The 13869-nt window shown below is 38.3% G+C and overlaps 1 protein-coding gene across 8 annotated transcripts in view; it reads right to left on the bottom strand.

Moving 5' to 3' along the window:
• Positions 1-5748: 5748 nt before the first annotated feature.
• The window catches only part of LOC132402664 (RAC-gamma serine/threonine-protein kinase), a 402615-nt gene continuing 394494 nt past the window's right edge, over positions 5749-13869 (bottom strand). For all 8 annotated transcript variants that reach the window (XM_059985594.1, XM_059985597.1, XM_059985596.1 and 5 more), the window contains one exon: positions 5749-7727. In XM_059985594.1, the coding sequence (XP_059841577.1) occupies positions 7642-7727 (86 nt within the window). In that variant the 3' untranslated portion in view covers positions 5749-7641. The remainder of the gene's footprint in view (positions 7728-13869) is intronic.

Raw genomic sequence — 13869 nt, 5'->3', positions numbered from 1 at the left:
TTTATTAAACTTTGAATGTAGCTTTTTATCCAAAGTACCTGAATCTAGCCATTCTTATCATTTATCATTGCTGGTCCTGAACTCTAACCAGCCAGCTTTTCAATTCCCCCTACATCAGATATGAAGAACCTCAGGTAGCTACTCCCAACCTATTTCCTGAAGTTGCTGCCCAATATTGCTGTAATTAGCCTTCTCCTACATGAAAACTTTAACTTGAGGACCAACCTTATCATTAAACCCATTTTAAAACTTATATAATTATAATCACTGTTCCCAAATGCTCCCACAAAGGAAAGTTCATTAATCTGACCAGGTTCATTCCCCATTAGAAGGTCCAGTATGGGCCCTTCTCTGGACGACCTTCTGCACATTGTTTCAAGAAACCCCACTAGATGCATGCAACGAACTCTGCCCCATCTAAGCCTCTGGCAAAGGAAGTTTACAGTCTTTAGGGAAAGTAAAAACATCCACTACAGCAGTGGTACCTAAACTTTTTTGGGCTATCGCCCCCTTGACTTCCAAACCTCATTCCCTGTAACCCTCTCCCTTTCCAGCCATTACATAGAGACTATAAAGAGTTTTAATTTACAATGCACAATGGAAAAAATAGGAACTGCAAATTCAAAGCAGTGACAAGTAATTGCAAAAATTATTCAAATTATAGAACCATTTCTTTTGGTTCCATACATAGCCGACCACTCTGACCTTCAAGAGGACCAATTTTATTCCTTACTATCCTTTTGCTCTTAATATACCTGTAGAAGCTCTTTGGATTATCCTTCACCTTGTCTGCCAAAGTTACCTCACGTCTTCTTTTAGCCCTCCTGATTTCTTTAAGTATTTTTTTGCACTTTTTATACTTCTCAAGTACCTTATTTGTTCCGTTTCCTATATATGTCATACATCTCTCTCTTCTTCATCAGAGTTCCAATATCCCTAGAGAACCAAGGTTCCTTATCCTTATTCACTTTGCCTTAAATCCTGACAGGAACATACAAACTCTGCACTCTCAAAATTTCTCCTTTGAAGGCCTCGCACTTACCAATGACATCCTTGCCAGAGAACAACCTGTCTCAATCCATGCTTTTTAGATCCTTTCTCATTTCTTCAAATTTGGCCTTTTTCCACTTTAGAACCTCAACCTGAGGGCCAGATCTATCTTCATCCATGATCAAGTTGAAACTAATGGTGTTATGATCACTGGAACCAAAGTGTTCCCCTACACACACTTCCAACACCTGTCCTAACTCGTTTCCTAATAAGAGATCTAATATTGCATCCCCTCTCGTCGGTACCTCTATATATTGATTTAGAAAACTTTCCTGGACACATTTTACAAACTCTAACCCATATAGACCTTTAACAGTATGGGAGTCCCAATCAATACGTGGAAAATCAAAATCCCCTACTATCACAACTTTATGTTTTGTGCAGTTGTCTGCTATCTCTCTGCAGATTTGCTCCTCCAATTCTTGCAATTGGGTGGTCTATAATACAACCCCATTAATGTGGTCATACCTTTCCTATTTCTCAGCTTCACCCATATGGCCTCAGTAGACAAGCTCTCTAATCTGTCCTGCCGAAGCACTGCTGTAATATTTTCCCTGACTAGCAAAGCCACCCCCACCCTTCATCCCTCTGCCTCTATCACATCTGAAACATCAGAACCCTGGAACATTGAGCTGCCAGTCCTGCCCCTCTTGTAGCCAAGTTTCAGTAATGGCTACAATGTCATAATTCCACGTGTCAATCCATGCCCTCAGCTTGTCAGCCTTCCCCACAATACTCCTCGCGTTGAAATAGACACACCTCAGAAGATTATCACCACCACACACAACCCTTCTATTTGTAACTTCGCATGAAACTTTAACATCATTTATCTTCTCCCCTCGCTCCACTATCTACTCTGGCACTCTGGTTCCCATCTCCCTGCAAATCTAGTTTAAATCCTGCCCCCCAACAGCACTAACAAACCTCCCTGCAAGGATATTGGTCCCCCTGTAGTTCAGGTGTAACCCGTCTCTCTTATACAGGTCCCAATGATCCTGAAATCTGAAACCCAGCCCCCTACACCAATTCCTCAGCCTTGTGTTCATCCTCCAGAGCATCCTACTCTTACCCTCACTGGCACGCAGCACAGGTAGCAATCCTGAGATTACCACCCTCAAGTTCCTGCTTTTTAACTTCCTACCAAGCTCTCTATACTCACTCTTCAGGACCTCCTCACTCCTTCTTCCTATGTCGTTGGTACCGATGTGTACCATGACATCTGGCTGCTCACCCTCCCATTTCAGAATGCTGTGCACGCGATCAGAGACATCCCTGACCCTGGCACCGGGGAGGCAACAAACCATCCGAGAGTCTCTGTCGTGACTACAGAACCTCCTGTCTGTACCTCTATCAAGTCCCCTATCACTACCGCTCTCCTCTTCTTCCCCCTCCCTTTTGCACTGCAGAACCAGACTCAGTCCCAAATCATTTAAAGCTATGAATAAAATTTAATTACACTAAAAACAAATGTCATCAACAATTTTAAAACATACATCAGATACCCAACTATTCACTACTTCATTGTTTTTTCATAGTTCAATGAGATGAATGTGCTTGGTGCAACATCAAGCTGAATGTTATTCAGGAGTCTCAGATCTTAACATTTCGTAAACTTGCAGTCTTTTTTGTTGCTTTGAAAGAAGTGAAATGACTGCACTGAAACCACACTCCACTAAAAATGATATTGGAAAAGCAATCAAGAACATTTTGACCTTTTTCCACAGTGCAGGGTAGCGTCCAGAGGTTCTTTTTCTGCAACCAAATCTTCATATGATTGTTTTTTAACCTTGGCATTAGCTCAAAATCATTTAGTAGTGAGATCAGTTCTTACTCCATCCTTCCTGTTAATTCCTCATTACAGGTGTTCTGGAATTTGGATTGAGAGATCTCTTTGACATGTCAATGCAGCTCACACAGGTGGGCAGAGTATATCTGAAGATCATCACATGGTATTTTTTCTTTCTCTTTCAATTCAAGAGAGGATCAGTCTACTGGCCTTGCAGTACGCACGTACAGAGCTATGCAGCGAGTTACACACCTCAAAAATCACCCAAGACAGAAGTATTCTTCAGGGCTTTTAGAATGAGATCTTACTTATCTTACTTACTTATGTTTCAAGGGCAAATAAAGAGATGGAAATGAATGTCTTTCCACTGCACTTCAAATGGAATCCAAATTACCTATAGCAGGAAATTATATAAAAACTTGTATGCAGGAATTGATATTCATACAAAATGAGGCCATAACACTCAGAAATTAGAAAAGTTTGCGATGACCAATGTTGCACTTAAATAGGGTTACTAGTACAGAAATGTAGAGACAACTGATTTGATTTTGATGAGATTCACGTTATTTTCTTGCAATTGAAGAATAATTCTGACAAATAAGTGATGTCATACCTGATATTGAGTTGGTTACTGAATACGTTCTAGCCTTCAACGAATTTCATCAGTTTCAGAAATTGTAAAGCATCTCAGCAGTTTCCTTTTGAGAACCATCTAACTTCTATGTGCAACAGTAAGCATTGAAACAGTTCATTATTCGCAGCACAAAGCTCTTGAAATAGGTGAGAATTCAGAACATGGGACTTGATAGCAAGTGGAAAAGCTGAGGCATTACAGGCTTAAGTTAAGAAATGAATTATTTATAAGCATACATATCTGATTACAAGGATCACAATCACCTCTCTCTTGCTAACCCACCGTTCTTTTAGACTTTGCTCAAAGCGTGTTATAGTTGTTGAAAAGCAATGTGACACTTCTGTATTTGGCATGTCATGAGGAATCTGGACTGAAGAAATTGTTATTCCTGGGCTTGGCCTGCACATTATTGCCATTCACTACTGCAGTAAAGTGTTAACTCATTTGATTCCCATTTTCTGATCACGCAGCATTTCCTGTGAATTATGGTATGCCGTTTAACTGGGTGAACTTCAGAATCTGCCTTTTCAGATGGTCTTGACCACACTTCTCTAGCCCACAGTCCAACTGAGATATTGCTGCCCATCTTTATGCAAAAAAGCATGTACACATGATCGAGGGATGCAATTGTTCAAACCAACTGGGGTAAAATGTGATTTAAGTGACTTTGACAGTGAAGAGATTGCTGGTGCCAGACAGAGTGGTTTGAGTATCTCAGGAACTGCTGATTTCCTGGGATTTTCACATTCACAAGTCTCTAGAGTTTACAGATTCTGTGGGCAAAAACACCTTTTTAATGAGAGGTCAGAGGAGAATGACCAGGGTGCTTCAAGCTGACAGGAAGGTGACAGTAACTCAAATAACCATGCATTATAACAGTGCATCCCTGAACATCCCTGAATGCATAACACATTAAACCTTGAAGTTGATGAGCTACAGAAGCAGAAGACCACACTGGGTTCCACTTCTGGACCTAATGAAGCTGATGCCACCTTCAACAGAATAACAATAGGAAATCAAATTATCAAGACAATTTTCGCTGCACCAGAGGAAAGGGTAACTTGCTTGGAATTTAATTATTATCAAGCACTCTAGAATTTGAAGTGAAAAGCTTTGGAGATTTTGATACAAACACAATTGTGTAGTCACAATGATTGCTGATGTTGCCAAGATAAAGAAACAGCGGATTCTTATTTTAAACAGATTTGTATTCAGCCAGCAGTTGAGAGTATGCAAGTGCAGGAGTTTAGGAAAGACTGCATACTGCCAAAGAATCACAGCAGTGATACAGGAGATCTCTCTTGTCCTCATAACAGATCATTCTCTTCTAAAGGAGATTTCTATCTTTCCTCTCTTGTTAATGTGAGGGAAAAAGTTAAGTTTCAAAGCATATTTCTAGATTGAAGTAGCAAGTATATGACACATTCCAGTAGGGGGCAATAAGACAGATAAACTATATACAATTTAGCATAGACCTGTTCAGAAAAATATTACATATACTAGGAAATAAATAATATACATATGGTTCGAACTCCTCGCCCTACATTAAACTATGCAGTACAATTTACTGTTTTCATCCTGAGACACTGGGATGTTACAATCAACCTTAGCCAGGGAGGGAAAGATAAATCTAATATATTTCATTTCTAATCATAAGATTTAGGAGCATAGTATATCATGATAAAAGTATTCAGTGAAAATTAAGGTACTGTCAAATAATCTTACATTAAAAATGAACCAGTATTTGGTAAGGTTAAATTCCATCTTTAAGGAAATCACACAAAACATTTAAGATCTTCTCAGCACAATTTAAATTTAAGTCCATCAAATGGGGAAATTTCCAGTAAAACGAATCTTGTATGTTGCAATTTAAAACTGACAAGTTAAAACAGGCAAAACTACATGTGTGAACATCTACAATTATGCTATATACATTTGTCAATCCACTCTCAATTCTTTGCAGATACTGCACTGTCAACAGTCCAAGTGTCATTCATTGAGCAATATTTTGATTAACTGAAAACGTAAAAAAAAACCTAGTTTAATTCAACTGTATATTAATTATAGTAACTGAAAGCTCAATTTGGAGCTTTGAGTAAAAAAACACTGAAATTGTGAACCGCGCATTTTTTTTAAACAAAGAGAACTGTTAATTTTAGAATCATAAAATCTCTAGTTAACTATCTGAAAAACTTCAGCTCCAGAAAGGTGATTTTTATAGTATAGTAAATTGGCATCATTTGACATCCCGATACCAAGTTGAGAGACACAGTCAAACAACCAATATTAGTAAGTAGTAGGACTACACAACCCAAGGCTGGATTGTTGTAGTACTTTATTTAAGCAGTCTGTAAGAAGGAAAATAATGTGCATCCCTATCATATACATTTATGTGTAAAAATACTAAGGATGTACAGTGTACAAAAACATTTCATTGCAGTTTTTCACATCCTTGTGGGTCATATACTTCAGGAAATAAACAGTTATGTTTTACAGACAGTAATACAGTTCACTAAGGTCCTTAGTCCCTTCTGCTTACAATCCTTAACCATATGACTAGATCTTTATGGATTTAATGATAGAACTAGCAAGGTCAAGATCTTTCACAAATCCTACACTACACAGAGGCAAAATTAATGACAAGTTTAAGGATTTAAAATAAATACTTTACATTTTTTTCATGCTCATCTGTAATACACTAGATAGCAGATACAGGAAGTTCTGTTTTAGACAGTACAAATAGTAGCAGCAAAGTGTGTACATTGAGGTGTAGTATATAGACCCTGCAGTTAGTAGTGGACCCCACCTTGTCACCTTGCCAATATACTGTATGGATGGCCTCAACAAGGAGTGGTAAACCTTGTGATGCTGCAAATAAGGTGAATACATATGCTATAGTCATAAAAGCATTTAGATTCAAAATGCCACAGGAATGTGACAGTAAATGGATTAGTGTTAAAGCAAAGCTATGGAGTCGTTACAATCAAACAGGAATGCCTGTTGTCCGAAGATGGCTGCAGTACAAGAGGGCATACTCAGTCTGGAACAGACATTGGAAAGTGAGTTCTTGATCTAGACTTTACAAAGTAAACAACCAAAAACCAGTAAGTTCAGCAAAGTGTACACCTTCTAATGGATAGACAGTTTGTAAAACCTAGTTAAAAAAAACCTAAAACAGACTAGCACTATAAAGTTGGTCAACCACCATATTTAAACTTCCAGTAATAACTGTTCACTGATGGTGAGGCTTATCTGACAGAAAAAAAAACAATTACTACTAAAAATAAATACTACGTGTATATTCAACGTGTAAAATTCAAAATTAACACCAGGAAAAAAACTGCTAGTCCACAACTTGATAAGCAAATATTGCAGGTTACCAACTGAGACTGGGTAAAGCAAATAATCAATCCACATAAATTTGGTGAAAAGTATAAATCTGAACATTATGCCTATCTACATTCTTCAGCCACCATAAAACAAGTACAGGCAGAGGTGCAAAGTATCCATCCATCAAAGTTGTAAAAACAAAATCAGTGATTGCACTTGATAAATCTATAACAAGTCTGCCGGACTGACTAGTCAAGCTATCAGTTACATGGGTTGGTACAAACATTAGCAACATTGAGAGGGATTGTGACCTGGTAAATGTTCACAAATTCCCACTGTTAGCAAGTTATAAATGATACCAACTTGTTTTGTCAGTGATATGTCTAACATAAACCTTGCATACTTGTCATACATCACAAACAAATGCTTGCTATGAACAGCAGAAATTAAAACATAAGGTACACAAATAGCATCAAATGTTTCTATTTAATTTTTTTCATAATTGTGAAAGTTGCCTAATGTCTTCTTCAGCCCCCATTAAAACTCAGTTCCATTTAGAGGCTGAAATGCATAAATGCTGCATCATGTACAATACATCCTATTAGGACTTCATTTGTTTAAAAATACTCTTTGCAGGACAATTATGTCAAAATAGTAGGAGGTAACAGCTTGAATCTTCAGACTGACATTTAGATTCATGCAGAAAACATTCAACTTGAAATGATTCCTGAAGATGCCCTGACTCTGAAATCAAGTATAGCTCAAACTCTTAAATTGTTCAGGAATGATTTCCAGTGATACACCATGACAACAGCTGAGCAGCAGAAAAACAAATATGGTCCTATTCTCTTCCACTGGCAGAATATGAGAACTGGGGGAAATGTGGTCGCCTTTCATTGTCCATGCAGTCCATACCATCCTCATCATCTGTAAACAAAATGAATAAGTAAAAATATTGTCAGGCATTTACTTTATAATAGGCTAAAATGCTTAGATCACATTCCAAACTAAATCCTTTTTATTTAAAAAAAACTTCCTTGAAAATGATTTATACAACATATTCTCTTTATAATTGTACAACCCAGAGGGCATAAATATTATTCTAACATACTTCACCAATTAACCAATACATTTGCTAGTTATATTATATCAATACCAATTATGCTGGGTTGAGGAAATACTTACTGAATCATAGTATCAGAAATACAGAGGATCAGCAAGCTTTCAAGAATGAGAAGTATTCATTATGTTGGCCAATTTACATCCAATTTCCCAAGGCAAAAGATAGCACATCTGTGAGGATTATTACGCTAATAAGAAACCTGGCACATAGATTTTTTTTAAGCTTCTATTAAAAATAAAACAGAAGTTGATCTATTACAGATTTTTATTTGACTCAATTTAAAACCTCCATTCTTTTTGTAAAATCAGAAATTTAGCATGTATTACATTTATATTAATCACAATATAGTGGATTCTGATTAATTGGGCCATCAGATAATCGAGGCAGCCACTTATTTGGGACAACTCCTAAAGAACAAAAAATAATAGAGAACATTGCAGGGATTCTCTGTTTATTTGGAACATTCTACCACTTAATTGGGGCAGGAGAATGTTGTCGAACAGTTTCTAACTAGTGTCAGTCACATGTTCTTGTGTAGCCAATGGACACTACACCATGCTTAGAGCTAATAGTTTTTAAATAGTGTCCGTTGTGTGTGTTTTCAAAAAGCAGTGATTTTTGTTACTGATAGTTGGCAAGAAATAAGCAGAAAAAAAAGTCAGATCTGTTTGTTGACTATGGTTTCAAGCATTCAGGCATAGAGATGCCAGAACTGGCTGGGAGTGAAAATGACACGATTTCACTACTTCATTAGGAACTAAAGGAGAATTTGAAGGTATTGACAACCACCTTGAATGTTACATTGAAATCAATATTTGGAGGATGCAATCATCAAAAGCAGTTGCATAAAGGCAGTCTATTATCTGCAGTAGACGTCTGCATTGTTTTTTTACAGTAGATCAAAAGAATATGGCAGTGTATACTGGATGAATTTGTCCATTGATAACTATTAATAATGAATATAGACAGTCAACGTCTTGGAATGAGACCATTCTTCAGGACTGAGAAGGAAGACGAAAAGGTTAAAAAAAAAGGTGGGAGGGGAAGGAGGCTAGCTGGAAGGTAATAGGTGAAGCCACGTGGGCGGAAAAGGTCAAGTGCTGGAGAAGAAGGAATTGGATAGGAGAGAACTTTCTACAGGGGCACAACTGAGAGCATCCTGGCTGGCTGCATCACTACCTGGTGTGGGAACCATACTCCCCTCAATCGCAGGTCTCTGCAGTGAGGGGTACGGACAGGCCAGCGCATCTGTAGTTGTGAACTTCCCACTATTCAGGACATTTACAAAAACATGTATAAAAAGGGCCTGAAGGATCATTGGGGACCTGAGTCACCCCAACCACAAACTGTTCCAGTTGCTACCATCCGGGAAACAGTACTGCAGCACAAAAGCCAGAACCAACTGGCTCCATGGCAGCTTCTTCCACCAGCCCATCAGACCGCTTAATTAATGCTGACGCAACTGTATTTCTATGTTATACTGACCATCCTGTTGAACATACCATTTATTATAAATTACTGTATATTTCACAATACACATTTAGACAGAGACGTAACATAAAGATTATGAAGGATGTAAGTAATACAGTCAATGCAATTCAATTCAAGAGTGGACCACAGGATAAATGAAGGAGGAGGGGACCCAGGGGCAAGTGATAGGCAAGTGAGAAGAGGAAAAAAGCCAGAGTGGGGAATAGAGGAAGTGGGGAGGGGGAGAGAAATTTGTTCTTTAACCGGAAGGAGAAATCGATATTCATGCCAACAGACTGGAGGCTACCCAGATGGAATCCAAAGCATTGCTCCTCCACCCTGAGTGTGGCCTCATCTTGGTACAAGAATGGGAATTGGAATTAAAATGCTTGGCCACTGGGAAGTTCTGCTTTTGGCAGAGGGAGTGGAGGTGCTCAACAAAACAGTCCCACGATTTATGACAAATCTCACTAATATAGTTTTAAAATACTGTAGTAGCACTGACAGTGTTCTAATTTGTTCTGTATTTAAATACATAATTTGTTACTCAGTTTCTCTTTTTTGTTTACACCTTTTTAACCAATTTCAAGAAAATTCAGCTAATTGGGGCAACTGCTTAATTGAGTCAAAATACACTGGTCCTGATGTGGCCCAGTTAACCCAGAATTTACTGTATGTGAATTGTAATGATAAATTAACACATTAATTAAGGTAGGCTGCATATTACATAAAAATCTATTAGGAATCTCTGTATAGCAAGATTTCTTAACTCCTCAAAAGAAAACTGAAAAAGTGGGTAATGATAAAGATTTATTGCAAACACTATATTAAATTTTCTTTCAATAGGTTAAATGTTATCAGTGAATTTATAATTGTACAAGTTGCACAGTGTTTTTCTGTTCTTTGAAAATGAAGGGATTACTTGGAAATAAAAATGCTTTTTGCAATACCTGAAGGTAATCTCTCCTTGAAATGATAAATACACATTTAAAAATTCAGAAAAAATGTATTTTCTGCAAAAGATTAATATATTCTTCAAACTGTTTGAAATCCTTGGGTTTGCTCAAATCAGCACACACTTCGCTTAACTGTCCGTGCTTCTAAAGCTCCCATTCAGGTAACAATGGTTATCTTGTTGTCACTATAGATATGTTTCCATTGAATTGCTGCCTGATGCATACTTCTAGTGTGCTGGGTCAGCAGGAGGTATAGTTCCCTAAGGTGAATAAAAGAGAACCAGTTTTTGGTGAAACTTTTACCTCCTTTTTCCTGTTATTCTTTTTAATTGTTTCCTAAGACATTTTGGGGAACTAAATAATCAACATCAACATTGCAACAGAATAAACTGATAAAATATATATCGCATGGCTAAAAAGAAACAGAAGATATGAATGTATGTACAATGTAGAGTCACTCATATAAGATATATTTATGTTGCTTATATAAAGAGGAAAAAAAATTCTACCAACATATCAAGCAAAGGACTGGTGACAGGTAATGGTTTAAAAGAAAAAAATAATGTACTTGGGTAGCTCCTAAACTCTGTTTGTTCTCTGCTTCTGTGAAGGACTTAAGCAATATGTCAATCGTTTGTCTATTTTTTTATATACACACACACACACATATATATATAAAATACACACACACACACATACAAGGCTTTCTCATTTGTTAACAGGATAATACCCACTTTTGGCTGATATTTTCATTTATGTGCTATAAGTCATAATGATACAATTAACCTCGTGGTCCGTCAGCTAGCTTCGTGACTAAGCTCTGTAGATAACTATGTTTCAGGCACTCAATTCTAGACATAAATATTTAGTGATATAAGTATTCTCAGGCTCATGTTTTAATTCTAATAAAAGATATAGGTTATTAAGCACCTCAAAATACAATCTAAAAGATTTGTGTACTATGGATTTCTTCTTAGACAGTCCTCTAAACTGAATAAGTCTTACTTCTGATTTTATGGGTTTCAGGATTGCACATGAAGCTAATGTGGGATTCACACCACTTCACACAGATGAGGAAGGTGCTGATTGACTGGGTGAATTTGTGAATAAGTAGTCTAGTCCTCCTAACAGTTATGCAGGGCTTCTGTACTCCCTTGATACATGCCCTCAAGATTCTCAATACCATTCAAATGTTCCTCCCCCCCATTTTGGATGGTCATGGGTCAGTGTCTCAGTGGGAACCATCCGCAATGAAAACAAATGTCAAATAAGGTATCATGACCATAATAATTTTCTCAAATCTGTCATAATGTTGCACCTCACTTCCAACAAACTTTCTGCAGTAGCGGAGCTATATGTCAAATCCGATGGGAAGCTGTTTGAAGTGTGGCAACTGCACTCTGGAACCAAGGTTAGCCAAACCTCAGCCAAGCTACAGTATGCGGATGCACCCCCAAGTCCCCACCTCATCACTTTTACAGCAGGTTCTTTTCTCCTCTAGTATCTATTCCCAATCTACTTCTCCCAGGCTCCTGTCTTAAACTACGAAATCCACCTTCCACCAGTTTAAGGTCCTAACAACTTTTAATCTTACTGGTCACTGCTCCCTTGGGATTCCACCATAAATAGTTCAATCACATGTCTGTCATCATACCTTGTGGTTTAGAACAGCCTCCTTCCCAAAAGGGTTCTAAATACTGCTTTGGAAAATCCTCTTGAATGCATTTTACAAGAATGCGATGAACCGTTTGAGAATGGGACAGATCAGGAATAAGAGTGTAAACGTGCATGGAGTCAGAGGTGGCAGCGGAGGTACTAAATGAATACTTCGCTTCAGTATTCATCAGTGAAAAGGGCTTTGGCAATTGTGGGGACGACTTACAAAGCAGACTGAAACGCTTGAGCATATCAAGTCAATTCGCTTTTTATTGTCATTTCGACCATAAACTGTTGGTACAGTATACAGTAAAAATGAAACAATGTTCCTCCAGGACTCTGGTGCTACATGAGACAACACAAAACTACACTGGACTACAGACCTACACAGGACTACATAAAGTGCACAAAACAGTGCAGGGCAGTACAATAATTAATTAATAAACAAGACAACAGGCACAGTAAAGGACAATTTCAATATGATAATAAATGATGTAGTTGTCAGTCTAGACTCTGGGTATTGAGGCGTCTAATGGCTTGGGGGAAGAAACTGTTGCACAGTCGGTTGTGAGACCCTGAATGCTTTGGTGCCTTTCACAAAATGGCAGGAGGGAGAAGAGTTCGTATGAGGGGTGAATATTAAGAAAGAAGATAGAGCTTTTGAAAGGTATTGCGTTAGACAAATCACCAGAACCGGTTGATAAATACTCCAAGCTACCGTGGGAAACAAGGGAGGATATTCCTGAGCCTCTGGCGATGACGTTTGCATCATCAAAAGGAACGGGAGAAGTACCAGAGGTCTGGAAGGTTGTAAATGTTGTTCCATTGTTAAAGAAAGGAAGTAGAAATAACCCAGGAAATTAGAGACCAGTGAAGTTTTACCTCACTGGTGAGCAACTTGTTGGACAAGATGCTAAGAGGCAGGATTTATGCGCATTTGGAGAGGCATAATCTGATTAGCGATAGTCAGCACAGCTTTTTACAAGGGCAGGTCGTGCCTTACGAGCCTGATTGAGTTCTTTGAGGATGTAACAAAACAAACTGATGATGGTAGAGCAGTGGATGTAGTGAATACGGATTTCAGTAATGCATTTGGTAAGGTTCACCATGCAAAGCTCATTCAGAAAGTAAGGAGGCACTGGATCTAAGGAGAACTTGCTTTTTGGATCCAGAATTGGCTAGCCCACAAAAGGCAAAGGGTGGTTGTAGATGCATCATATTTTGCATGGAGCACGGTGACCAGTGGTGTTCCACAGGGAACTGTTCTGGGACCCCACCAACCTTTGTAATTTTCATAAATGAACTGGAAGAGGAAGTAGAAGGGTGGGTTTGTAAGTTTGCTGATGACACAAAAGTTGAAGGTGTTGTAGATAGTCTGGAGGGTTGTCAGAAGTAACAGCTGGACATTGACAGGATGCGGAACTGGCAGATGGAGTTCAACCCGGATAAATGTGAAGTGGTTCATTTCAGTACGTCAAATTTGAAGACAGAATATAATATTAATGGCAAGACTCTTGGCAGCATGGGGAATCAACAAGATCTTGGGGTCCGCATCCACAGGACACTCAAAGCTGCTGCGCAGGTTGACAGTGTTGTTAAGAAGACATGTGGTGTGGTGACCTTCATCAATTGTGGGTTTGATTTCAAGAGCTGTGAGGTAATGTTAAAGCTATATATTCACTTGAAGTACTGTGTTCACTTCTGGTCACCTCACTACAGGAAGGATGTGGATACTATAGAAATAGTGCAGAGAAGATTTACAAGGGTGTCGCCTGGATTGGAGAATTGGATGTGAGAATAGGTTGAGTGAACTTGGCCTTTTCTCCTTGGAGCAACAGAGGATGAGAGATGACCCGATAGAGGA

Source organism: Hypanus sabinus, chromosome 12, assembly GCF_030144855.1.
Source record: "Hypanus sabinus isolate sHypSab1 chromosome 12, sHypSab1.hap1, whole genome shotgun sequence".
NCBI lineage: Eukaryota > Metazoa > Chordata > Chondrichthyes > Myliobatiformes > Dasyatidae > Hypanus > Hypanus sabinus.
The sequence above is the reverse complement of the archived record's forward strand: the minus strand, read 5'-3'. Positions and strand labels throughout refer to the sequence as shown.